At 57.9% G+C, this 25,534-nt stretch overlaps 9 protein-coding genes across 9 annotated transcripts; 5 read left to right on the top strand and 4 right to left on the bottom strand.

Annotated features, from left to right (window-relative positions):
• Positions 1-442: 442 nt before the first annotated feature.
• Positions 443-5,799, bottom strand: P884DRAFT_192126 (CNH domain-containing protein; the record flags this gene model as incomplete). Its single annotated transcript, XM_069437649.1, has 2 exons — positions 443-2,101; positions 2,161-5,799. The coding sequence occupies 2 exons, from the start codon at positions 5,797-5,799 to the stop codon at positions 443-445; spliced, it is 5,298 nt and encodes a 1,765-aa protein (XP_069301105.1).
• Positions 5,800-7,241: 1,442 nt separating this feature from the next.
• Positions 7,242-8,631, top strand: P884DRAFT_51305 (superoxide dismutase). Its single transcript, XM_069445936.1, has 5 exons — positions 7,242-7,641; positions 7,888-8,067; positions 8,144-8,295; positions 8,350-8,446; positions 8,506-8,631. The coding sequence occupies exons 1-5, from the start codon at positions 7,629-7,631 to the stop codon at positions 8,526-8,528; spliced, it is 465 nt and encodes a 154-aa protein (XP_069301104.1). The 5' UTR covers positions 7,242-7,628; the 3' UTR covers positions 8,529-8,631.
• Positions 8,632-9,926: 1,295 nt separating this feature from the next.
• P884DRAFT_191072 (uncharacterized protein) lies at positions 9,927-12,663 on the top strand (the record flags this gene model as incomplete). Its single annotated transcript, XM_069437569.1, has 2 exons — positions 9,927-10,137; positions 10,226-12,663. The coding sequence occupies 2 exons, from the start codon at positions 9,927-9,929 to the stop codon at positions 12,661-12,663; spliced, it is 2,649 nt and encodes an 882-aa protein (XP_069301103.1).
• Positions 12,664-13,645: 982 nt separating this feature from the next.
• On the top strand, positions 13,646-15,107 carry P884DRAFT_274780 (uncharacterized protein; the record flags this gene model as incomplete). Its single annotated transcript, XM_069442765.1, has 5 exons — positions 13,646-13,684; positions 13,868-13,898; positions 13,956-14,239; positions 14,322-14,705; positions 14,874-15,107. The coding sequence occupies 5 exons, from the start codon at positions 13,646-13,648 to the stop codon at positions 15,105-15,107; spliced, it is 972 nt and encodes a 323-aa protein (XP_069301102.1).
• A 238-nt stretch (positions 15,108-15,345) lies between these two features.
• On the bottom strand, positions 15,346-17,554 carry P884DRAFT_289428 (Metallo-dependent phosphatase-like protein). Its single transcript, XM_069443999.1, has 2 exons — positions 16,023-17,554; positions 15,346-15,940 (listed from the first exon to the last, which is right to left on the bottom strand). The coding sequence occupies exons 1-2, from the start codon at positions 17,204-17,206 to the stop codon at positions 15,559-15,561; spliced, it is 1,566 nt and encodes a 521-aa protein (XP_069301101.1). The 5' UTR covers positions 17,207-17,554; the 3' UTR covers positions 15,346-15,558.
• A 41-nt stretch (positions 17,555-17,595) lies between these two features.
• On the bottom strand, positions 17,596-18,468 carry P884DRAFT_254795 (uncharacterized protein). The gene has a single exon (XM_069440926.1). The coding sequence runs from the start codon at positions 18,287-18,289 to the stop codon at positions 17,945-17,947; it is 345 nt and encodes a 114-aa protein (XP_069301100.1). The 5' UTR covers positions 18,290-18,468; the 3' UTR covers positions 17,596-17,944.
• A 583-nt stretch (positions 18,469-19,051) lies between these two features.
• On the top strand, positions 19,052-21,113 carry P884DRAFT_216596 (Alpha/Beta hydrolase protein; the record flags this gene model as incomplete). The annotated part of the gene is made up of 5 exons (XM_069439320.1): positions 19,052-19,230; positions 19,331-19,410; positions 19,474-19,569; positions 19,682-19,977; positions 20,046-21,113. Coding segments are annotated over exons 1-5 (1,572 nt in total), but the record flags the coding sequence as incomplete, so codon positions are not given.
• A 1,077-nt stretch (positions 21,114-22,190) lies between these two features.
• On the bottom strand, positions 22,191-23,172 carry P884DRAFT_254792 (uncharacterized protein). The gene is made up of 2 exons (XM_069440925.1): positions 22,584-23,172; positions 22,191-22,517 (listed from the first exon to the last, which is right to left on the bottom strand). The coding sequence occupies exon 1, from the start codon at positions 23,034-23,036 to the stop codon at positions 22,647-22,649; it is 390 nt and encodes a 129-aa protein (XP_069301098.1). The 5' UTR covers positions 23,037-23,172; the 3' UTR covers positions 22,191-22,517; positions 22,584-22,646.
• A 966-nt stretch (positions 23,173-24,138) lies between these two features.
• On the top strand, positions 24,139-25,377 carry P884DRAFT_191743 (uncharacterized protein; the record flags this gene model as incomplete). The annotated part of the gene is made up of 1 exon (XM_069437609.1): positions 24,139-25,377. One exon carries the CDS (start codon positions 24,139-24,141, stop codon positions 25,375-25,377), a length of 1,239 nt encoding a protein of 412 aa, XP_069301097.1.
• Positions 25,378-25,534: the final 157 nt, after the last annotated feature.

Here is a 25,534-nt window from a genome sequence, read left to right as displayed (position 1 = left end):
AACGCTGCGCCCGACTAACATACACCATCAACGATCAACAAAACTAGGATTGCGCCAAAGGAGATAATATAGGGGGAATCGTGAAGTCACTGCCGCATCAGAAAAAAGACCAAGGACCCCGTATCATCAACCGAGCAATCGCGTAAGAAGCAGGAGTAATGAGGATTGAAGAAAGAAACAGACAAAAAAAATATCAAATCCCTCTCAATCGATTTAACAACCGTCTTTCCAAGACAACAAACGGAAACCTCAATCCTCCAACAAGATTGAGCTTCCACATGTCGTAAATCAAAGGAGTACCGTCGTCGCCAACCCGACAGTTGGCCTTGTCATTACTGTCATCATCACTGCTGTGCTCACTTCACCTTCTTCCCAATGGTGTTGTAGTTCATTCGCCCGTCACGATCATGACCATTTCCTCTCCATAATCCCGTTGTCAGCATCATTCCGCGTGTCCGTCATTCAACAACATCTCTAGCACGATCTGCCCGCCGGGCACCTCCGGATGGCTCATGCAGATCTTGACCGTGCCCTTAGAATCCTGCTGCGCCCCCGTGGGAGGCTGTAGCCCGGCCAAGCCGGCACCACCACCACCGACCCCCGCAGCGGCAGTCCCCGTGGGACCGCGGAACCCGAAATCTAGACAGCGCACATCGCGCCCGGCAATGATCTGCCGCAGGCGCCCGTTCTCGGCATTACGCACCTCGACGTAGTCGTCGTTGAACAGCAGGAGATATTGGCCAAACATCGTCGCTGCTTTCGCCTTCTTCTGCTTGCCCGAGTACTCCATGATGAGGGTGCGGCTGATCTCGCCGTGCTTGTCCACGTAAACGGCGCAGTCGTCGTAGGTGAGCAGGAACTCCTGATCGTTCAGCTTGAACATGCCGAGCGGGTGTGGCTCCTTGATGCGCGAGGCGATATTGGCGATGGCGGCCTGGCCGAGATCGCGCGGAATAGATTGTGTGACCTTCTTGTCGAGCGTGAGCAGTTCGAAGCCCTTGGCAGTCGCGACTGCGATGTAGTTCTGGAAGAGATTGAGCGAGAAGCACTCGGTCGGAATGTAGAAGGCATCGTAGTCCCGGAAGGACTCGGTCGTCCCGCCCGAGCCTCCGCGGCGGCTACCGAAGAGGCGAGATCGCTTTTCGGTCGCCTTTTGGAACACCGGCTCGAGGACTCTGAACGTGTTATGCATGCCCTCCTTGCGCTTGTAAAAGACGAGCATCCTGTCCTTCATGCGGGCCGTCGCAAAGAAGGCCACGTCCTTGGCAAGACGTTGCGGCGCGCGGCGCGGACTGTCGTGCGCTGGTGCAGGGAAATTCGATACCGGCGCAATCACGTCGAGCGGGTACGAAATCAGCGATCGATCTGCGATAAGTAGGCAGACAGAGAACTCCTCCAGGACGGCAATCTGCGTAACTCTGTTGATCTGAACCGACCGTGTCCAACCCCTAGGGTTCGACACCTCGGATATGTAAACGCCATAATCGGTCCCAATGGCGATGAGAGACTTGCCAAACGCCGTGAAACCGCAGGCGCAGTTCACCATCGCCCGACACACCGGAGGCGGGCCCCTCCCCGGGCCGTACACCTGCTCCATCTCGCGGATCGCTCTGTCCAGAGGCGTGCCCCTGATCGACACGCTGGGCTGCCTTCCCAAGAGTGACGCCGAGTCATACGCGAACGCGCTGTCCGCAATGACGCGCAGGCGGAACGGCTCGGCGTTTTGTGCATGGAGCGCTCTGGCATGCCTGGTCTTGGCCTCGATTATGGCCGAACACCAAGCGGCTCGCTCTTGAGCCGACGATGCATAAAGCGTATAGATATCGTGACCAAGATGCTTGATCCTGAACGGATATATAATCTTGCCGTCATCGGCCCCTGCCGATGTGAGCCGCGACACTGTATTGAGAGAACTCATGGACGGTCCGGTTGCGGTATGTTCAATTCCGGGCCGGTCGCCTCCATTCGAGTTCACCTTATTAAGCTGCGTCCCGGAACCAGTCGCCGCTGTGGTTCGAGCCAAAGGGGCCGTCAAGCCTTTCTGCTTGGCGACCGGGTCGTCGTTCATGCTCTCGAGGAAAAGCAGGGGCATGGGGATGGGCTGGATCATTCGGCCGTCAGCATCGTCAGACAACCTCTGAAACCTTGGTGTACACGTACCTCCTTGGACACATCATATTTCTTATCGGTCCTCCCGTCCTTTGAGGGTACTGCCTTGGCAAGAATGAAGTAGTGGTCGAAGAGAAGGGCATGGGTGTCCACCCAGCGGACACCTTTCGAGCCCTGTCTTTGCAGGTCGCCCTGCTTGAGCAGCTCTCGGCCAAGGTGGTCGAGATTGAGGACAGACTGGAAGCCAGGTCGCAGAACCAGCATAGACTGCAGCTCGAGCAGCTCAACCTTCCTTGTCATCTCCGCTACTTTCTCATCGCACTCGTGGGTGACCTTCTTGATCTCTTCCAGAGCTCGTTCGAGATTCGTCTTCTCCTCGCTCTCCCCGGGCATGTTCTTCTTGACCGTTTCGAGAAGGAGACCGTATCTTTGGAGCCTGGTGATGGGCGCCTTGACAAACGTTGTCCACTCCAGACGTTTGGAGCGTTTGTGGTCTCGGACCACATCGAGGAACTGGCGGAAGAGCAGGTTTCTGGCCGCCTCTTTCCTGATCAGATACGAGGCATACGGGAACGACGAGCAGTATTCGATATAGATCGGTCTGGCCTTTCGAATCCACTCTCTGAACAAGTCGCTAAATCCGACGATCCACGGGCCTTGTTCTTGTTGGCGGTATTTGAGCTGAGCGAGCAGATGCTCCTTGTTGATTTGCTGGACAGCATCCACCTTGCCGAACACAGCGTCGATGAATTTCTCCATCCGGTTTTCCGCGATGATGGGCGGCTGCCACGCCCGGAGCCAGTCGCGATATAGCAGACGAAGAACGTCGAGCTGGCCCATGTATTCCTCCTCTCCTGTTACGATCTCATGCAGGACATTCTGCCGCTCGACCTCCTTCTTGGGCTTCGACTGGATCTCCTCCTTGGTCACGCCATGGAAGGTGGCCCAGTCCAAGACGACAACGTCCTCTTCGGACATCATATTGTCGAGATTTACCTTCTTGAGCGTCCTGCCACAGGTGTGAGAATAACACCTCACGGGTATGCCGTTGTCATGCAACCTGGGCGCCATCCCCTCGTCCTCATGCAACTTGGGCGCGAAGCACCCAGAGCCGGTGAGCTGCACCAGCACACCGGAGAGCTGTCCTGCGCCGAACTTGACCCATTCTTCCTCGGGAATCAGGATGCCGGTGGCGAACATACAATCGACCACCCTCGCACTTAGCAACTCCGCATCGGCAACGTTCATGGTCGGCACCTTGGCACAGAAGAGCTTAAGAACGCCTTCTTCAATCGTCTTCCTCTTCAGATCCGGTTCGCCCTCCGCCATTTCGCGAATCCAGGATGTGATGCTACTCAAAGCCCAGGGCTCCGCACAACGCTTGAAATCCGCGGCCGTGAGTTTCGAAGGCACAAACTTCCTCTTCCGACCGGTGGGCAACGTGATCATATCATAAGCGGCCAGTGAGGACGGCGTTCCAGTACCATAGCTCTCGTATGGCACCGCGGCGCCGTGCTGGTAGGAGTGTGCATGCGGTTGGGACATATGCTTGAGCGCTCGCCTCCGCTCCTCAGTAGCATCTGTTCGGGACCGCGCAGGCGCCTGGACCGGGGGTGTGGTGCTGTGGTTCGAAAGCGATATTGACCTCTCGACGGGAGGTTGGGCGGAATGTTGACCTTGGTAGAGGACAGGTGTGTCGGGCGGGTAAGGGAGCCTCGAGTCTGCGCTCAGGGAGTAGTTGTGCTGGTAACCAGACCTGACAGAAGGTTGTGGTGAAACCCGCGAGCCGCCATCTGCAGTCTGAGAGGGGAGGGCAGGCAACGGACGGTGTGAGAGGCCTGGGTGCCAGAACATTTGATCATAAGGGTAGTCCTCCTTGGGGGGAGAATCGCTCCCGCTGTGCCGAGAATGGAGGGATGCTCGCTCGTCGCCGTCGTCGAAGCTCAAGCGACGAGTCTGAGGCGGGAGAAGGCCGCCCGTGCCTCCGTAATCGACCGACACATCAGAGAACGGCGGGTACTCGGCTCCCTGAACCTGAGGCGTCGGCAGCGGGCGAGGGGCGTCCTGGCTCTGGGCAATTGCCGGTGGGGAACCGACCTCGTTGCCGTACTGCAGATTCCCGGCGTAGCCGCCTCCGTACATGCCGAGATCCATTCCGCCGAACTCGTTGCCTGTACTCACCTGCTCCTCGGGAGGCTCGGGAAGCGGCGAGTGCGACCGGAGCGGCGGCGGCGGCGGCGGCGGGGAGGCGAGTGGCTCCATATACGTCGGAAACGTGATTCCACCAAACCTTCGATCGTCCATATCGTCTCTCATTGCCAGCAGACCAGCCGCACCTTCTGGGTCGCTTTCTTCAGAATCCCAGGTGTAGGTGGTGTTGGTGGAAACCACGGTGTTATCGAAGGCGGACGAGGCATTTGACGGGTACCGGTTCACGCCAGTGTCGGAAGTCGTCCTCGACGAGGTAGAATTGTACCGATGCGCCTTGTGCAGAAGATCATCCGAGGCGGCACCATTGGCGGTCTGGGGCCGCTGGGTGTGCGTTATACCCAAATCGGAGACAATGTCCTGAATCAAGCTCTCTTGAGCCACCTGGAAATCAGTCTCGCTGCCACCATTGACTGTCCAGTCTGATTCCTCCGGCAGGTCATCCATCGGGCGACTGGGGAGCGGCGCATTTGTCGGATGCCTCTGGACCTGAGGCGATGCCTGGGAATGAGTCGGGGGAGACGGCAGCGGCGACGGCTGAGAGTTGGATCGAGACACCCGGTTAGAGAAAGAGTTCGGGTCTGGAGAGTAGGCGGGCCCAACGGGCATCTGGGAGTGCAGAGGGTAAGGTGTATGCGCGGCAGGCGCAGAGTATGCTGGGCTCGACCCGGCCGTGACACCGTTGCTAGCATACGACGACCCGGAGTACTGTTGACCACCATACGATGTGGGATATGGCAATTCGCACCGAGGCGAGGCGGCGGACGGCGCTGCTGCGGGTGCATATTGCGGACTGTGCAGCGCAGGCTCATATCGTTGCGGGGCCGAAGGCGTGGTCGCCGAAGAGGGTTGTGATCCGCCGGCGCTATAAGTTGACGGCGGCTGAGGGACGTATGCTGTGGATACGTGAGGAACGGCGGGTGTGGTGTAGTTTCCGTAGCCATAGTTGTTGTAGCCGCCGGTGGATTGCCTCGGGGAGAGGGCCGAGTTGGTGTTCGCGTATGCTGCGGGGTTGTATACCGGGGGCGTGTAGGTCGTCGGGGGGGAAGTGTAGGTTGGGCTCGTGGACGGCGTGTGCCGCAAGTTCTGTGCGGGGTGGTACGGGAGTGAAGTCGACTGCGAGCGAGCAAAGGCCTGGGGGTTGTATGTCGAATGCGACGGGGGAGGGGGCGGGACCTGGTATTGACGCTGGTAGGTAGCTGCTGCTGCGTTGTGCGGGACGTAGCTCGCCCGGTTAGCGGCCGGCTGGCTCTCAGCAGTCGGTCCAGTTATGAAGAGCTCCTCGTCGGCCCTGCCTGTGCTACCCGTGTATAACGGTTGGGGTCGAGCGTTGGGCTGTTCGAAGTAGTTGGCATCATCGCCGCTGTTGAAGCTCAGTCGCCGCGCGGGATATCCGGCAGGCTCCTGTGGAGGGGTGGCAACGGAATATTGCGCTGGCGGCACATGGCCGTACCGGCGCGAGTCATCGCTGCGAAAGGACATGTCGCGCTGGCTGGTGGCAGAGAGCCGTGCTCTGCAAAATAGAGATTGTGTGCTTCACGGAAGCGACAAGGCAGGTGCGCAACTTTGTCGGTTGATCGTGGGTAACTAGCCTAGTCACCCCACCGGCGATCGCGTGGGCCAGGGCGGCTCAAGAATTAATCGTCCGCCCTCGTGCGTGGTCCCTCGCGGACAAAGAACACGGTGTGCGCTCGAAGGATCGTCAAGACATGGATGTAGGTTTTCGCTGTCGGAAGAGGAGCCGACACAGGGTGCGGTCGCGGGGTGGGCAAGGCAGGTGCCCGCAGGGTCGAGTGGAGCACGAAGGGACCTAAGAAGTCGCCCGTTTCAGGCACATCGGAAACCCTGCAACGACGCCTCTTCCAGGACTCTTCCTCCTAGCGGATGTCGGCACTCGAGTCGTAAAAAAGTCAAATAAAACTGCCAAACTCGGTCGTGAAATGGAAGCGAACAAACGAATCGTCGTATGGAGATTCTCCGACGTCAGTTCTGCAGTATTTTGGGATGAGTGGGTGATAGTGGTTTGTGAGAGGGCGAGAGGACCAAGCTGTGAGTGACGGCCAAGCCACAACCTTGGCTACTACCTTCTTACCCTGAGCTACTACTCCGTACAACACTAGCGTGGGCGGACTAGGCCCCGCGCAACTTGGCACCGTGGCCAAACACGGGTAGCCGACAACACTCCGTAAAAGAAAAGCATAAGTTACAGCCAAGGCAGGCAGCAAGTTTGTCAAATGGTCCTGGAGCAGGGTCGCATGGAATCCACCGAATGAAACAACAAAATGGTCGGGGATGGAGGTTCTCGAATATGATTAGAGTCGCCCCATAGTCTCCCAACGCTTTTTACAAATAAAGTAAGTACTCTGTATCAGAGGTGCGGCGAGTTTGTTGTGCTCTTGGGCTGGCAAACTAGGCGTTTCGGTTGGATCGGCATCCATGGGTTGAATATGCCGGTGTCGGGTGAGTGAAGAAGCGCTAAATTCGATACGTCCGCCCTGCACATCCGTCCGTTCATACATACCATGCGCCGTAGTGCCCTGCAGGTCGAGTCGGCCAGCTTCTTGCCTGGAGCCGAGGCTGCGCAGAGCCCGACCAGCTCAGCGCTGGAACGATATTTCTTCTATCGTTAACGTTTTCAATCCTTGAAGGAGCTGAGCTTCGGTGATAGCCGGAAAACGGTACCCCGCCAGACGAAGAGCAAATTACGCAATGGTCTTGCATCGTGAGAGAAAGAAAGTAGGTGTATACAGAACATACACCATAAGTCCGGCTTATCTCACAACGATCTTCGTGTACCACTTCCACTTCACCCCGCTCCCGTCTTGCTGAGCAAGGGTCTCCGTCGTCGCGAGGGAGATCAAGGGACCTAACACGAAGAAAGTAAAATGTATGGATTATTTTTTTTAAAAAAATCCAAGACAAGACGATGGTTTCTGAGCATATGAATGAATGGCTTTAAAGCCTTGCTTCCAGACATTTTTTTTTCGCTCATGGCACAACACGCTGGATGCCCGGGCTTCAGGTTCTCTCCCGTGTTCCTGTGGTTTCCAATTTGGTTGAACCCCTGGCGTTAGAATGATCGCATGCGGTGCGGGGTCGTTGAGCTCGGCGTTGGGAATCTTCGTCATAATTCCGCCCCACCGCGTAACAGCGAGCAAACCCTCGGAACCCGAGCACGCAAAGGAAGCTTTATCAGCAGCTCCTCTCAGAGGTTCCCACTTGTTCTCTCACACATCTCGCCCGCCTTCTCGACGACTCTCGGAAACATAACCGTATAAAAACTAAATACCAACTCGCACACTACCGTCACAATGGTCAAGGCTGGTAAGTCAAACATCTTTCTCGATCTGCCCCGCCATCTGCGGATGCCCCACGGTTCTGGTCGAGGCATGTCCGGGATGGGAGGGGTTAAAAGAGCTCAACCCAAGCTCGACTCGCAACCTTGATGGGCACTCCAAAAACCACTGGACGAACCAATCCCCCGGATCCCTCGGCGACGGTAGCCTGCACTGGACGTGCAGGCGGGATTGGAGCAAATAGACGAGCCATTGCTAACATGTACGCGTCCAGTCGCTGTCGTCCGGGGTGACTCCAAGGTCACCGGCACCGTCGTCTTCGAGCAGGAGTCCGAGTCCGCCCCTACCAAGATTACCTGGGACATCAGTGGCCATGATCCCAACGCCAAGCGTGGCTTCCACATCCACACCTTCGGTGACAACACCAACGGGTGCACCTCGGCCGGCCCGCACTGTATGTGCTCATAGCAGTCCCTCGGCCTCTTTGGCCGTCTGCCAGGATACGGACAGCTGCTGAAGCTCTTGTACAGTCAACCCCCACGGCAAGAACCACGGCGCCCCGACCGACGAGAACCGCCACGTCGGTGACCTCGGCAACATCGAGACTGATGCCCAAGGCAACTCCAAGGGCTCTGTGACGGACAATCTCATCAAGCTCATCGGCCCTGAGAGCGTCATCGGCGTACGTCTCACAAGAAATGACGTTTCGAGTAGCAAAGTACTAACAGATAGCCAGCGTACCGTCGTTGTCCACGCCGGCACCGATGATCTCGGCAAGGGCGGCAACGAGGAGTCGCTCAAGACCGGCAACGCCGGCCCGCGCCCTGCGTGCGGTAGGACACCTACTGCCTTCCCTTGTGTCTTGATGTCAGGGCTGACCAAAATCTCTCAGGCGTCATCGGCATCTCGCAGTAAACAAGTCGAGATTAGTTCCAATCCAAGAGTGAGAGGAGGAACCGCAACCGTTAGGGGGGAATCAACTCGAGCTTTTCCACATGCTGGGTGGGAGGTACGAGGCTCTCTGACTGCGGCAACATCTCTTTTTTACTCTTTGGCCTTATATAAATCCAAAAACGTACCACACGTTCCAAGGTGAATATCGTGCAGTTGTACGATTGCGTAGTAGTGACCATGGACCGGTGCAAGTCGCCGGAAGACGGAGTGTGCGGGGTAGCTGTGTCTCCTCGACCAGAGCCCACAGTGCGCGGTAGTTGGGGGCCCGCGGCTCTCCACGGCTGGCTGACAGCCCACCTAAAAATACTGGTTCCCATGCGTCAGTACTTCCTCGTTCGCATGTTGCCGTGAGAAGAGAAATGCCATGATCTACTCAACTGTCCTGGAAAAAAAAATTGAGAATTGAGATCTAATTTCACTTTCTCATCACAGTACTGAATGAGCGTACTTCCGACATGCGGGGAAGAGCGGCAAAACTCAGGTGGTTAAGTAGTTAGCTAACAATGATTCCACTCTACGAATGCAAATACGTCGAATAGTACCGCCAGACGCCATGCGCTTGTCAAAATGTAAGCTACGGGTATCTGTGAGCTGCTAAGTCACAGTATGAATCTTCTGCAAGTATACCACGAAATACATCCAGTACTGCGCATATCCGTACGAATTACAAGTACGGATTACATACATGTGTTAAACATGCCATTTTCGGACTTGTGGGACCAGCCCAATTCTGGCCTGATGCCCGCTGGAGACCCCCTGAACGTTTCCCTGGGGAAAGCTGTTCCCCACAGACAGCTGCGAACCAATCCAAATTCGACCTGAAAGCTGTCAAAATGCCAATTGCTGGCCTTACCTAGATCCAAGCTCCTGTGCCTCCTTAACTGCTTCAACATACCGCTACTCTCTCCTTTCCCGTCGTCGTCTCCCGCTATATCACGGTACGTATGCAATCTTTGCTTTGTGATGACCGTTCTGCATTTCAAACCCTTCCCCTGTTTACCACAGCCCGCGAAAGTGCCGCCAAACCTCGGTCACTCTGTGCATCTTACAGTGACTGGAGGACATCGGATCAACATCTCGTTGAGCTCGCTCACTATGGCCAGCAGCAGATGATGCGGAGTTCCCTACACCTCGAGGTTTTTCAATTCGGCTGTTTTTTTTTTTAAAAAAAAATCACCTTCAAACACGCAAGCCTGGCATGATTATGTTACTTTTGAGCTCAGGCAAAGAGTCGGCACTGGATGGACAGCGGTGTGTTTGAGGAACTGAGCTAACGAGAGTGGATCAGAGGCGGCTCCCATACACTATATACATACCTACCTAAACCTACTCCCCTAGGGCCGGCCTTCGCTCATCACCATGTCTCTCCTTGCCAACGTCAAGTCGGTTCTGAGCGGAGACACGCTCGTACTCACCAGTCCTAACAATCCTGCGGCGGAGCGGACGCTCTCGCTGGCTTACGTCTCCGCCCCTCGTCTGAGCAAGGACGGCGATGAACCGTATGCTTTTCAATCGCGCGAGTTTCTCAGGGCCTTGACGGTCGGGAAGCAGATCAAATTCAGCGTCTCGTGTGAGTGACAATTCCATTCAGGGTTCCGTGCCGGCCGAGGTCCGGTACTCTTACCAAAGCTTCAGTGGCATGCTCACCTATTCCATAGACACAATTCCCAACTCTGGCCGGGAATATGGGACGGCTCTCCTCCAGGACGGGACGCAACTTCCGGACGCGGCGGTCCAGGCGGGCTGGGTCAAGGTCAGGGACGATGCTGGCCGAAAGGAGGAGTCCGAGGACATCCTAGCCAAGATCGACACGTTGCGCAGCCTGGAGGCACAAGCAAAGGAGCAAGGCAAGGGGTTGCACGCCGGACCCGGCGGCGTTATCGAGGTCCAGAATGACCTCGGCGGGCCGGAGTTCATGAACCAGTGGAAGGGCAAGACGGTAGATGGCATCATCGAGCGCGTGATCAGCGGTGACCGACTGCTGGTCCGCCTGCTCCTTACGGAGAAGAAGCATTGGCAGGTCATGACGCTCATCGCTGGCATCAGGGCGCCTTCAACCGAGCGTGTGAACCAGTCGAACGGGCAAACGCAGCCCGCAGAGGAGTTTGGCAACGAAGCCCGCGCGTTCGTGGAGCAGCGCCTGCTCCAGCGGCCGGTCAAGGTCAAGATCGTCGGTGCGAGCCCCCAGGGACAGCTCGTCGGCGCCATTCTTCACCCTCGGGGAAACATTGCCGAATTCCTCTTGAAGGAAGGCCTGGCTCGCTGCAACGACTTCCACTCTACCATGCTCGGACCCGACATGGCTCCCCTTCGCGCCGCCGAGAAGGAGGCCCAGGCCGCCCGCCGTCGCCTGCACAAGGCATTCGTGGCCAAGTCTACGGAGAGCAAGGACCACGATGCGACCGTCACCAAGATTATCGGAGCCGATACGATCATTGTCCGGAACAAGGCCGGCGTCGAGAAGCGCATCAGCTTGAGCAGTGTCCGGGGGCCTCGTGCCGGAGAGCCCTCTGAGGCTCCTTTTAGAGACGACGCGAAGGAGTTCTTGCGCAAGAGGCTGATCGGCAAGCATGTCCGCATCTCGGTCGATGGGAGCAAGCCTGCGAGCGATGAGTTCGAAGCCCGCGAGGTCGCCACCGTCACTCATAACGGCAAGAACATTGGTCTTCAGCTCGTCCAGGAGGGCTACTGCTCCGTCATCAGGCACCGCAAGGACGACACCGACAGGGCTCCCAACTACGATGAGCTGCTGGCAGCTCAGGAAGCCGCAAAGGAACAGAAGAAGGGGATGTGGTCCGGCAAGCCGCCCAAGGTCAAGCAGTACATCGACGTGTCGGAGAGCCTGCAAAAGGCCAAGCTGCAACTGTCGACACTGTCGCGGCAGCGCAAGGTTCCGGGCATTGTCGACTTCTGCAAGTCCGGGTCTCGCTTTACCATCCTGGTGCCTCGCGAGAGTGCCAAGCTGACGCTGGTCCTCGCTGGCATCCGCGCGCCCCGCGCTGGTCGGACCCCTCAGGAGAAGGGAGAGCCGTTCGGACAGGAGGCCTTGGATCTGGCTAACAGGCGCTGCAATCAGAGAGATTGCGAGATTGACGTCCACGACATTGACAAGGTGGGCGGCTTCATCGGCGACCTGTATGTGAACCGGGAGAGCTTCGCCAAGGTCCTCGTCGAGGAAGGGCTGGCCACCGTTCACAAGTACTCGGCCGAGAAGTCGGGCAACGCTGCCGAGCTGCTGGCAGCGCAGGAACGCGCAAAGCAGGCCAGGAAGGGCCTGTGGCACGATTGGGACCCATCCCAGGATGTCGAGGAGGAAGGCGAGACGACGACCGCCGGCGAGGCCGCCGCGGACGCTTCGGTGACCATCGACAAGAAACCAGAGGACTACCGCGACGTCATCGTCACCAACATCGACTCCAACGGCAGGATCAAGGTCCAGGAGATCGGCAAGGGCACGGACGCACTCGAGACCCTAATGGAGGAGTTCAGGCAGTTCCATCTGAACCCGACCAACAGCGCCACCATCAAGGACGTGCCCAAGGCGGGCGACTACGTGGCCGCCCAGTTCACCGAGGACGGGGAGTGGTACAGAGCCCGCATCCGCTCCAACGACCGCGCGGCCAAGGTGGCCGAGGTCGTGTATATCGACTACGGCAACTCGGAGAAGCAGCCGTGGTCCAAGCTCCGGCCGCTCAACCAGCCCCAGTTCACGGTCCAGAGGCTGAAGCCGCAGGCCGTCGACACGCAGCTGTCATTCGTGCAGCTCCCGGCGTCGCCCGACTACCTCGGCGACGCCATCAACTACCTGTACGAGCTCACCGAGGGCAAGCGGCTGGTGGCCAGCTTCGACTACGTCGACAGCAAGGAGGGCGTCAGCTACGTGACCCTGTACGACGGCAAGCCGGAGGGCAACTCCAGCGAGTCGATCAACCGCAGCGTGGTGCTGGAAGGCCATGCCCTGGTGGCGCGCAAGCTGAAGGCGTGGGAGCGTAGCAAGGTCTTTGAGCCGGTCCTCAAGAGCCTCCGGGAGGCTGAGGCCAAGGCCAAGGAGGGGCGCCGCGGCATCTGGGAGTATGGCGACATCACTGAGGACTGAAGCAGTGGAGGTGGTGATTCGTGTGACTGCGGATGACGAGCATGATATCCCGCATCATCAGGAGAGCGAGCATCCCCGGGAGGAGCGGAACCGGTGGATAGGAAAGGGAGAGGAACTTGAGCAAAACCGCGCCGCGTGTTCTAGTTTGCGCGCTTACAAAACCTTGTGTAATCGCATGACCTTGCAGCCGTTGTCTATGCATAGCATTGGGGCAAGATGACGAGGAAGAAAAAAAGCAGTATTGCAGTCCGCGTATCATAGACAAACTCGTGGTCAGTTGTGTTGGGGCATCGGATACGTAATGCGAAGCAAGGGAGCGTTCTCCGCGGCGCGGCGCGGAGGCGCTTGGTGGACACCTTCTGCTTTCCCGGCTATTTGAAAGGCGGGTGGGCCCGTCCAAGGGATGTGGCACTGGTTGGCGCGGATGAGTACACTAAAGGAGCTCCTGATGAATCTTCGAGACGGGACCCGGCATCGGCCAAACGTCGGAGTTCAATCGGGCGATGCGCGGGGGTTGCAGTGCACGAGGAAAAAGATGGCTTGACCTGTTTGGTATGATCAGCAAGCTCCTGTGTGGGTTTTGAAGAAAGGTGAACGAAGAAGTCGCTTCTTGGTTTCTTTGGATGTACTGTGTGATCGGACTTTATTGCAGACGGAGAGGACGGAGGACGGACCAAAAAATGGTTTCTCACTCATAACAGCATCGAGTTGGGCCCGCTGCCGGCGGCGGGGCATTGCGGCAAGGAGGGGCAGAGAGGCCACAGCAGGGGAACAAGGGTGTTAACGTTATGACGAGAGGGTCGCCCCACGTTCCAGGAAGGCGAGAGATATTATCCGTCGACCCTCTTGGTCCCCAACATCCATTCTTCCAGCAACAACAAACAAACCTGCAAACCGCGAAAATTTCCTACGCCTAGTCCTAAGTCCAAAAGCTTCACGCCTTTATACCCGTTGTCTTTTCACCGATTCACTTTTGCCCATCATGGCCAACTCGCTCGAGCAACTCAAGGCTACCGGCACGGTATGTCGATGACTTCAACTGCCCCACCAAACCCCTCGTTGGGGAAGAAAAGTGGCCGATGGCGCCCATCGTGCTGGAACGGCTGGAATGACCAGCGCGGCGTCGTCGGGTTGTCGCGAAGTTGCCGGTCGGTGATTTTTAGTTGTACAAAACCGTTTGCTGACACTTCTGTCCGTCGAATAGGTCGTTGTTAGCGACTCCGGTGACTTTGCCTGTTAGTCTGCCCATCCGAAACCCCTCTTGTCGAGCGACTTCTGCTCACAGTCCGTAGCCATCGGCAAGTACAAGCCGCAGGATGCCACCACCAACCCGTCCCTGATCCTCGCCGCGACAAAGAAGCCCGAGTATTCGGGGCTCTTGGACGTTGCTGTCGCCAAGGCCAAGGCCGAGGGCGGCTCGATCGACCAGCAGGTTGACTCGGCCCTGGACCACCTGCTCGTCCAATTCGGCAAGAAGATCCTCGAGATCATCCCCGGCAAGGTCTCCACCGAGGTCGATGCCGCTTTCTCCTTCAGCACAAAGGACTCGGTTGACAAGGCGCTTCACATCATCAAGGCATGTTTCCGATCATCCCCGGCTCCTCTTTCCCGGACCGTTCGCGTGGACGCGTGCCTGTGCTGACTTCGTCATCCCGCAGCTCTACGAGAAGGAGGGTATCAGCAAGGACCGTGTCTTGATCAAGATCGCCTCGACATGGGAGGGTATCAAGGCGGCCGAGATCCTGCAGCGGGACCACGGCGTCAACTGCAACCTGACGCTCATGTTCTCGATCGTCCAGGCCATCGCCGCCGCCGAGGCTGGTGCCTACCTCATCTCCCCCTTCGTTGGCCGTATCCTTGACTGGTTCAAGGCGGCCACCAAGAAGGACTACACCAAGGAGGAGGATCCGGGTGTTGCCAGCGTCAAGAACATCTTCAACTACTACAAGAAGTTCGGCTACAAGACCATCGTCATGGGTGCCTCCTTCCGCAACACCGGCGAGATCACCGAGCTGGCTGGCTGCGACTACCTGACCATCTCTGTACGTTTGCCACTGAGTTCTCCCCCCCCCCCCCCCCCCCCCCCCCCCCCCCCCCCCCCCCCCCCCCCCCCCCCAAACACACACACACACACACACACACACACACAGACCAAACACCAAAGCAACGCTTGTCTCGGTGTGCTCCGGTGATGCTAACTCCATCAACAGCCCAGCCTTCTTGAGGAGCTCATCAACTCGACCGAGCCCGTTCCCAAGAAGCTCGATGCCGCCGCCGCCAGCGCGCTCGACATCAAGAAGAGGACGTACATCAACGAGGAGGCCAACTTCCGCTTCGACTTCAACGAGGACCAGATGGCCGTCGAGAAGCTTCGGGAAGGCATCAGCAAGTTTGCGGCCGACGCCGTCACCCTCAAGGGTCTCATCAGGGCCAAGCTGGAGTAAATGGTTTCGGTCCAGGAGACGCACAGATTGTGGTAATGGATATTTGATGACTAGTCTAGAATGGGCCGGACTGCTTGGGCATGCGCTCGAAACAAAAAAAAAATGGGTTATCGTTAAAGCAAGAATGCTCAGTCTTCTTGGGTTGGGTGATGGGACACACAACCAAGCCCCCCGATATATACACGCACACACCACACACAATCGGAATAAACTCAGTAAATCCAATTCGTGAACAAACCTCATTTCGATTGTACAGTGTACCAGCAGTCCGAGAAGCACCTTCCTCCTCTCCTTCACCAATCTAGTGAAGCATTCAGGCACGTATGCCATGTAACTCACATCACCACCGCGCTGTCGACCATGCCTAGCCCTGCAACATACGCGACGGGGCCCCCCTCGTCTTTTCCGGTCTCTATTTGTGTTGAATCGTTTTCCCTGAAAATCCCTCCGCCTAAACAACATCTGCGCAATCTACTTGTTCAATCCTGTGTTTTATTCCATCGGCCCCGGATTCAATAACCAACGCGGTAAGCTGCCTGCCGTGGCCGCACCCCGAGTCGAGACCGAAGGCGTATCGGATGCCTTTCTTCGCACCCTGGTCTTCCGCTTTGTCCTCGTCTTCGGCCGCGTCGTTTGTGTCGTCTTTCCCGTTCTTGTCCTTATGTTTGTTCTTCTTGTTCTTCTTGTTCTTCTTCTTCTTGGATGATGACGGGAAACCGGAGTAGGGGGAGATGTCGACTACAGGGTCAACTTGCAGCCCTGCTTTGGCGTCGTGGCCGTAGACGGCTACGGTGCGAGGGGCTGTGGGGGGCAGGTTGTTCTGATAGCGGTTCCTGAAGACATTCATACTTGATTAGGGACTGGGAAGGGGAAAAAAGAGGGGGGGAGGGAAAGAGAGGTAAAGGGAGCGCTTACCAGGCGTGGCTCCATGGCTCGCCGCCATGGCTGTCGGTGGGGATGGCGACCACGGCTCGGACGCTGGCGGGATCAGTCTCGTCGATGTCGGTTTCCGTCTCGTCGATTTCCGATTCTGGTTCATCACGGGCATGGTGTTTCCCGTCTTTGTCCTTGTTTTTCTTCTTCCCCTTGCCCACGCGCGGGTATATTAGACCCCGCATATTCATCACCGCCCAGGGGTCCTGCTTCTCTGGTGGCAGGCCGGGAACCAGACCGCCGTGGATCACGACGAGCGTGCTGGCGTTCCATGGGGGTGAGGTCGCGCCCGGAATGTTCCCGACGCGGAGGATCAGCGGGAGTGACCGGATCCAGGCGAGCTGGGAGCGGGTTAGGGAACGGGCGACTCGGCGGGCGTTGGCCTTGCGCCGGGTCTTGGTCTCTGCCCTGCCATCCGCTCCCTCTTTCTCGCCCACTTCGTCTTGTTCGTCATCCTCTTCGGTCGCCGGCCCCAGCGTCGAATCGCCATCGACCGAGAACCGGCCAATCTCCCGGGCGGTCGCTAGCACCTTGTCGTCCTGGTTGCCCCTCACAGCACTCGCTCCGATCTCCATGGCCAGCTCGACCACGCCCTTGCTATCGGGTCCCTTGGTGACCATGTCGCCAGCGAGGATAAGGTGGTCCCCGTTTCTGTGGTCAAACCCAATCTTGCGCAAGAGGGCCTCGAGCGCCGCACGGTGCCCATGCACGTCGCCAACGATGACCAACCTCTTTCCACTCGTCCTGTTCTCTCCGTCTCCCAGCGACGGCGGTGGGTGAGACGGGACGTGCTCTCGGGGAAGATCCGCGATGAGCAGCGGCGGGTCGTCCCTGAAGGACGGATGCTTGTTTGTGCCGTATTCCATCGTGAGCTCGCCGAACTTTTTGGCCTTTTCCCGCTCGATCAGATCGAGCAGGACCTGGGCTTCTGAGGGACCTTGGTGGTGTTGGTGGGGCGATGTAGCACCCGGGCCCGCAGACGTCATCCGGCTTCTGTCGGTCGAAGCGCCAAACGGCCGCACGCTGGTGAAGTGTCGCAAGACCGGCAAGTGGGAGGCGAAGAGACAGAGTGTCAGGAATGCTAGGCCGGCGATGAGCAAGATCAGGGGCCGACTTGGTCCCCGGCGATGGCGAGGGAAGAGCTGGGCGATTGATTGTGGCGCCATCAAGAAGACTAGGATGCGTCTTAATAGATCAATCAGGTCGTGCAGCCCAGATCAACCGTCACAGTATCCAGTTTCAGAGAGCAAGCTTGCCGCATGGTCACACGGCTGTTGTGATGGTTGCGGTTGTTGTCCTCGTCGCTTCGCTTTTTTGCCGATTCGAGGTCAGACAGAGTGTTAAGTTGTTGCACATGGGGAAGTCTGACGTGGCAAGGGCCGAAGCTTAGGAGTTCTCCTAACACGCTTGACGTATACGGAAGGCATCCAAAATGCAATGACCCAGAAATCCGCGAGTCGGCACCGGTTTTACAGTCCACATCGTGCGGCCGGTGGACCTTGGTCTGTAAGGTGATCCGCGAACGTACTAAACTTGGATTTGCAGCAGACATGGGTTTCATTTAATGCATGCAACAAAACGAATGGCAATTCTTGTCGTGATTTCCCGGACTCGACACCATGACCCGCCCTAGTCGTCCCTTACCCGAGCATTTATGGACCTCTTCGGGTCACGAACAGGAAGTTCTCAAAAATCCATCCAGCAGGCCAAACGGGATCTTGATTGAGCCCGAGGCAAGAAACACTTGCATCCCAGCCAGCTTCACTTCACGCCATGTCTTAGACCACTTGGTATGGTGTTGGTGTAAAGTTCGCACATGTACAGTATCATACAGAAGAATCAGGTTACCTTGAACGCTCTCTCACGCTCTCGCCCCGCTCAACTCGTCGGAACCGCCGTCCTTGTCATGACTTGGTCGACTTGTCGGCCGAGGCCGCCGCAAGCGCCGCCCTGTATTTTTGGTTCTCCAGCTCTCTCCAGTCCTGCGGCTCCTTCTCGTTGCCATCTGTCTCGCCCCGCGTCCCCGCGAAAGCCGACTTGCCGGCGTACAGCTGGTACCCCTCGCCCGTCTTTTCGGTCTGCTCGAGCTGGCGGAAGGCGACGGGCTGGTTGCCGCGGAAGCGCTTGCGCATGTCGATCATGCCGCGACGGCACTCGCCAAAGCCCTTCTTGAGCTGCTGGCACTTGAGCGGGAGGGTGTTGACGAGCGGCTCGCGCAGGCACTCAGCGGCCGTGTGGCGATGGACCATGACACATTCGGACTCTTGGAGGCATTGCGCCAGCGCGGCTCCTTGGAGGAGGCGTTAGCCTTTGCCGGACAATCGCAGAGAAGGGGGGCCGGGGATGACGGGTGGGCGCGTACTTATATCTTTACATGAGCTCGGCATCTTGTCTGCGGCGGATGCTGCGTTTTGAATCTCGAGATCCCAGATGCCCGGAACCAATCGCGCGTACGAACTATCGAGTACAGTAGTAGTGACTTGAAGAGCAGCCGGGGGCGCAAAGTGGCACGAGCTCCGGGGGGCACTCCAGTACGTTACAGCCGTAGTTACTTCGTAAGTTCCTTCCTTACGCATCCCATAAACATCTGGCGTACAAACGTGTTCAAACACATCAGCTTTCTACAGGAGTCGGTCACAGAACGACGGTCAGTGCTTCGTATGCTAGGTACCTGGAGCAAAGTATTGCCCAAACTACATTCGATAGTTACCTTATCTATCTCGCTCTATTTATCCTTTTCTCTCGCAAAGATGTAAGAATCGAGGAACCGAAGGCAGACATGTTAAATACTTGGAAATACATGTAGAGTATAGAGTAACTAACTACAACTCGGTGCGAACCTTCTTGCAAGCTGCTGAAGTTCGACTAATCAACAGGGCAGGGGTCAGAAGGGCGGCGCAGCAGACCAACAGTTTCGCATGTGACAGGTGATGTCACAAGGGACCCGAGCGTTTCAACCGCCCTTTTTGGAAACGCCATCCCTCCATCCGCGCCCTCCTTCCCGAGACGACGTTGGAAACGTTCACGAGTTCTGCCATAGGCTACCTCATCAATTGCAACTGTCTTAGCATCATATCGGTGCCATATCTCCCGCCTAGTTTTGGACACACTCCAGGCATCAATGACGGGGTAGATTGAATACCTCGTGAGCTGCCAAGATGCCTGTCCCCTTTCTGGGGCGCCTCAACGTGTGAGACCCGCATCGACCTGTGCTTTGGTGCTTTGATTTCCCAGAACGCGTGCTAACTCCATTGTCCCCCCCCCCCCCCCCCCCACCCAAAAAAAAACAGCACCGAATATGCTGCCCTCGTCGGATCCTTCCTTCTCGTAGGCCTTGAGGCCTTCGTCCGCATTTTCACGCTCGCGCTACGTGAGCACCCGCCCCTGACCATCAAGAACGCCCGCGCCCGCTCGCCCGTCTAACAGCATGCAGCGCCGTGGCTACTCGACCTATGCTACAGGATATCCCGTCGCTTGTTTAATAAGTTGACCAGTCCTGCGCAGAAGAGGGCAGGGCGGAGAAGGAGGTGTAAGTATCCGGCACTGGCGCCCCGGCAGAGAGAGAAAGAGCGAGAGAGATGGAGAGACGAGAGTCTCCCACAATGGTACAGACACATGAATGCTGATCCAGGCCAACCCAGCCATCTCCACGTCGATCCGGAACGCTTCTGATTTTGTCGACCTCTGCGCTGCCTTTGGATACACAGCTGAGGAACACATCGTGCAGACCAAGGATGGGTACTTGCTGGGACTCCACCGGCTGGCGTGGAAGAAGGGGGAGGAGCATGTCCGAGCGAACCACGGCCCCAAGAGCGTCAAGAAAAGGGTCGTCTACCTACATCATGGGCTCCTGATGAACAGCGAGGTCTGGGTCTGCCTGACTGACGAGCAGCGGACCTTGCCGTTCCGCCTGGTCGAGAAGGGATTTGATGTCTGGGTAGGTCTCTCGTCACTGGGGGACAGAGAAGAGAGAGGGATGCTGAGCAGCCACGCTGACCATGGCAGTTTGGAAACAACCGCGGCAACAAGTACTCCAAGAAGTCCATCCATTCGTCGCCTACCTCCATCGAGTTCTGGAACTTCTCCATCGATGAGTTCGCCTTCCACGACATTCCCGACAGCATCAACTACATCCTCGAGACCACTGGCCAGGAGTCGCTATCCTACATCGGGTTCTCCCAAGGCACCGCTCAGGCCTTTGCAAGCCTGGCGGTCCACCCGAGGCTCAACGATCAAATCAATGTCTTCATCGCTCTCGCTCCCGCCATGTCCCCGGCCGGCCTCTCCAACGGGGTGGTTGACGCGCTCGTCAAAGCCTCCCCGCAGGTCCTTTTCCTGCTCTTTGGCCGCCGCTCCATCCTCAGCTCCGCCACCATGTGGGAGTCTCTGCTCTACCCGCCGCTCTTTGCCAAGCTCATCGATCTGGGTCTGTCCTTCCTCTTCAACTGGCGCACCCATAACATCAGCATGTCCCAGAAGCTCGCCGCCTACCCTCACCTCTACTCCTTCACCAGCACCAAGTCGGTCGTCCACTGGTTCCAGATCATCCGCACCAAGTCATTCCAGATGTACGACGACGACGTCCCACCCTTATCCCCCTTCTCCTCGGCCGGCAGCAGGAAGTACACCAAGGTGGCTAGGTACCCGACCCGCAACATCCGCACGCCCATCGTGCTCGTCTACGGCGGCAGCGACTCGCTCGTCGACATCAAGGCCATGCTGCGCGAGCTGCCGCCCCAGACCATCGCCGCCGAGATACCCCACTACGAGCATCTCGACTTCCTGTGGGCACGCGACGTGCACGAGCAGGTCTTCAGGCACGTCTTTGACGCGCTCGAGAGCTTCACGGGGCCGGAGCACACGCGCGAGGAGTACGCGCGGTATCAGCTAGCCAGGCAGAATTCGGATTTTGCGGCACGCGCGGGTGCGAGTGGCGGCGGGCACGGTGGTAGTGCCGTCGGGAAGAACATGCGGGCGCAGGTGGCAAGGGGAAGCGACGTGGCGGATAGCGACGTCAGCACGGCCGTGGGCGGGTGTAGCACCCATGATGATGATGATGACGAGGAGGAGGAGGAGGAGGAGGAGGAGGAAGGTGAAGAGAACGAGAGTGAGGTGGGCGGCGGCACTACCTTACCAGGCAGAGCTGCCGGGGCCAGGGTCGGAGCGGGTACGGAGACGGGGGACAGCTCCGGCTCGCCCCTGCGATCGCCGAGCCATGCCGGCGGGCAGAGCCCGTTGAGGGCCGTCGCCCCGCGACTGGGCGACGCGCCGCCGGTGGCGGATGCGAACGTCGCTGTGGAGCGGCCGGAGGATGCCGCGCCCCCGGCCGCGGCGAGCTCACCGCGCGTCACGCTGGCGGCACCCCCCGTTTCCCAGAAGGGGAGCAGTCAGCTGAGTCCGGATTCGATGAAGGATGGGAAGGGCATCAGTCTGGGGGCTAGTATGTGATCACTGCAAGCCGGCTGCCTGCTTTCATCTCTGGCCATTTGTTTGTTTTGTCTATTTGTCTAGTCTGTTTTGGGGTGATATATTTTTACTGACTCTGTCTGAATCGTGACAGGCAAAGCGGTGGGCGGCGTGACTACCGGGGGGGTTGAGGTCGGCAGATTGAAGGGATCGTCAGGAGATGCGGCCGCGGCCGCGGCCGTCGGGAGCCCTGCCGGCGCCCGGAGGCATTCTGTCCGTGCCAAGAAGTAGAGAGTCGAATGGAGGGAGGGACAGGGTGTTTTGAGACCTGGTCACATCCGGCCGTGTTGCACGAACTGGTGTAGGTGAGGAAGAGGACCGTGGGAGAGAGACGCTATATTGGGTTATGAGTTGGGTGGAACAAGGAGTGTTTTACGCATGCGGCAAGATGCGCTTTCTAATAATATATAGCTTTGCTTTTCAATGGACTTTTTTGTGGTCCCGATTGTGACCTCTGTTTCTCTGTCTGAGATGTTGGTTAGGGCGTGGTTTGTGGCTGGCGAGGCAGTCAAGAGGAACGTCAATGGCCGGGGGATGCCGCGGTCCCGGTCGTAGACGTGGATGGAAGTGTGGTGAAATACCTGGCTGCACACTGCGCTCTGCAAAATAACTGCAATCTCTCCCGGTCTTGCTATCGCATCGCTAAGGTCGATCCCACGAATTGGCAGTACATACCCAAACGCTCGCTGCATGATTACCCCGGGCGTGCATGCACATTCCAAAACATTCACCAATTTGAACGCGAGTCCCTGTATGTCCAGGGGCTTGGTCTGGTGGCCGACATCTACTCCCTGGGCAGCATGTTCTGCCCTGAGTCTTTTATGTTCCCCGACTCCTCGCGATTCATGTCGTCTATCAGGCGTCATCCCACTCGCTCCATTCGTCGTCGGCATCATCCGAGGAATTTTGTCGCTCGATAGGCTCCAAATCTATCCATGGATGCTGGAGGCGGTCTGAAAACATGGGCAGCTCAGGGGTCGATTCCCTCAGCTTGAAAGAGAGCAAATCAATCTGTTGAAAACGCACCGTCAGCGCCGTTCGGTCGGTTTGTCGTCCCGCCAACTCCAACCCTCCCACCTTCCTCTTGAGGGAAGCCGCCAAGCGCTGCTCCTTTGTCCTCGGTAGGTCCAGAAACTTCCTCTAGATTGGGTTTCCATGCGGAGTGGAGAAGTCGTTGAAGAACGACCGCAGGCGCAGCTCCGTCGGCCCCGGGAGCTGAGCGAGTGCGTGGTGCCAAGACGCAGGGAACTCGCCCTTCGTCCAGGCCATGGCCGCGATGGTTGCGGGGACGATCCCCTCGAGATCGTAGCCGCCAGCCAGGATTCTGATCTTAACTTTTACGACGACGTCGTTGTCGTCGAAGCACTTTCTGTCCCACGGCCAATCGACGATGAGCTGTTTCGCTTCTTCTCGGATGTGTTCCTTCCAATGGGAGGCGATCCGCTGACAGACCTCTTCCTTGTCGCAAAAGATGCGGTTCGGTCTTGGTTTCGTTGAAGAATGATAATCTTGCCTTCGCTCGAGGGGCATAATGTATACAAGGGGACTAATGGGTGGAAAATACTTTGCTGAGTTGGGGGTGAAACAGAGTTGGTTGGACACAGCATGCTATATATATGACGCGGATAATTGGAAGTATTAGCCTCCAGGTCAGGATATCTGACGTTGAGGGTGCCATAAAAGGTAAACTGTGCACCGCGGTTGTCTTGTCTTTCCACATTGAAAACCGAGTAACCTCGGCTCCTTCCTTCGAAGCAATTCGAGGGAAAGCATGGTTTGCTGGAAGGACCCCAGTAAGTGGTCGGGTACTGCACCCAGGCTCATCGAGGTATCGGTGTTCCGAATTCGGCAACCGATGTGCGCCTTGCAACCTCAAGACAGTCCTGCCACCTGCAGCATCGGTAGGCCAGTATAACGGGCCATAGAAAGCGCTTCTAAGAACTCAAGCCTCTTCAGAAAATTGAGTGTGTGTTTCGGTTGGCGTCGTCGCCATGCTTCTTCAGGTTGATGACTTGGGCCGTATGCGCTCCACTTTAGTTCCGTTACTGGAGACCCCCCGTTAAACTCAAAGCGAGGTGAACCGAGACGACGCTCGAAGCACAACGCAGCACACGACATGATGTACGAAACCTGCTCTACAGAATCAAGCAAAACCTATCGTTTATCTTGATCAATATGGCGGACTGGGGAGGGCAAAAATAAACCTTGAGCGGACCCTGCCTGTGCACATATTTCTCCAGGAGAAATGTTGTAACCATGTATCCGGAAAAAAAGGACCCCGATTAACTAAGTGTAGGCCAATCGAAGTTTTAGCGAATCCTTCGTTCCGGCCGGGGACTTAACCGAGCACGGAACAAATGCGTATCATGCTCAGAACCCAGCCAAGCCACAACAAGCACTTTTCCAAGCCTGGGTTAAGGATTTAGACTGACAAAGACGTAGTTATATTTGAGAAACGCTGGAAGTCATATTACAGAGAGAGAACCATGTGACACACAAGGCGTCAGCACCGGTCGGGACCGCTCGAGGCACATTCGATTTCCCACAAAAGCACTTCACTCTCGCTACCTGCTCATCTCACACTCAACACCCTTGTCATAATATCTCATCCACTCACACGCCAAACTACATGATGGCATCCACGCCATTAAGTACGGTCGCCAAGGAGGCCGCAAAGAACGCCGTTGCCTTCACGGCGGGCCGCGCCGCCTTCCAGCCGCGCTTGACCTACGACGTGTCCCCCAACATCCCGCGCTCCTTCTTCCTCGGCCACCACCACGCCGGCCTTGCCCGCATGCGCCAGACCCTGTCCACCATCGGCCTGATCATCGAGTGCCGCGACTTCCGGGTACCCATCACCTCCTGGAACCCGCTCCTCGAGCAGTCCCTGGCCGCCTCGTCCGCCTCCGAGCGGGCCCGCATCATCGTCTACACCCACCGCGACCTGGGGCCCGACGACCCCCCCGCGTCCGTCTCCTCCACCGCCGCCCGCCACCTCCGCGACTTCCACCTGCGGCACAAGCACGCCGTCGAGGTGCTCTTCACCGGCACCGGCCCTTCCTACAAGTCCCCAACCGCCGCCCTCCTCTCCGCCGTCAAGCGCGTCGCCCGCGAGCGCGACAGCCTGACGGGGCTGCGCGCCCTCGTCGTCGGCATGCCCAACGCCGGCAAGTCGACGCTGCTCAACGCGCTGCGCCGGCGCAGCGGCATCGGCAGGCCCGCCGCCGCCGCCGCCGCCGCCGCCCCCAAGGTGGCCCGCACCGGCGCCAACCCGGGCGTCACGCGCAAGCTGAGCTCGCCCGTGCGCATCGTGCCGCCCGAGACGCCCGACGACCCGTCGCTGCGCGGCGTCGGCGAGGGCGTCTTCGTCGTCGACACCCCGGGCGTCTTCATCCCGTACGTCTCCGACCCGGAGAAGATGCTCAAGCTGGCGCTGGTGGGCTGCGTCCGCGACGGTATCCTGCCGCGCGAGACCCTGGCCGACTACCTGCTGTACCGGCTGAACCTGGACTACGGCACCGGCACCGGCGGCGAGCCCGCGTACGTCGCCCGGCTGGGCATGGACGCGCCGACCAACGACGTGACCGAGTTCCTCGAGGCCGTCGCTCGGCGCCTCGGCAAGTTGGCCAAGGGAGGCCGGGCCAACTACGACGCGGCGGCCGAGTGGGCGGTGCAGGAATGGAGGAGCGGGGGGCTCGGGAAGGCCCTCTTGGACGAGGTCACGCCCGAGTCGCTGGCGGCGGCCATGGAGGAGGCCAGGGAGACGGCGTTGAGCATGAATCAGGCCAGGAAGAAGGACAAGCAGGCTAGGAAGGCGAGGAACGAAGCCAAGAGATTGGGTATTATCTCGGACGCTGACGAAGGGGATTAAATTAGCAAGCAAGGGGAAGAGCGGGATCCGCCGAGGCTCACTTTCTTGCCTACTATTGTGTAATATTAAAATTGGAATTCTGTTCGGCCCGGGTTGAATGAAAGCTTGGCTACGTACAAGCTTCAGAGATGGCTCCCATGATGAACGGACAAGCCTC

This window comes from Thermothelomyces heterothallicus (genome assembly GCF_042370625.1).
Source record: "Thermothelomyces heterothallicus CBS 202.75 unplaced genomic scaffold P884_scaffold_2, whole genome shotgun sequence".
Lineage (NCBI taxonomy): Eukaryota > Fungi > Ascomycota > Sordariomycetes > Sordariales > Chaetomiaceae > Thermothelomyces > Thermothelomyces heterothallicus.
This window is presented reverse-complemented; position numbering and strand designations above follow the sequence as displayed.

Bases quoted from the DNA above. Each gene is read 5' to 3' on its own strand.
- P884DRAFT_254792 (XM_069440925.1), bottom strand. From the start codon at position 23,036: ATGCCCCTCGAGCGAAGGCAAGATTATCATTCTTCAACGAAACCAAGA.
- P884DRAFT_289428 (XM_069443999.1), bottom strand. From the start codon at position 17,206: ATGGCGCCACAATCAATCGCCCAGCTCTTCCCTCGCCATCGCCGGGGA. The intron at 15,941-16,022 runs GTAAGCGCTCCC...GAATGTCTTCAG, and splicing joins GAGCCATGGAGCCACGCCTG to GAACCGCTATCAGAACAACC.
- P884DRAFT_51305 (XM_069445936.1), top strand. The intron at 8,068-8,143 runs GTATGTGCTCAT...GCTCTTGTACAG, and splicing joins CACCTCGGCCGGCCCGCACT to TCAACCCCCACGGCAAGAAC. The intron at 8,447-8,505 runs GTAGGACACCTA...AAAATCTCTCAG, and splicing joins CGGCCCGCGCCCTGCGTGCG to GCGTCATCGGCATCTCGCAG.
- P884DRAFT_254795 (XM_069440926.1), bottom strand. From the start codon at position 18,289: ATGGTCCATCGCCACACGGCCGCTGAGTGCCTGCGCGAGCCGCTCGTC.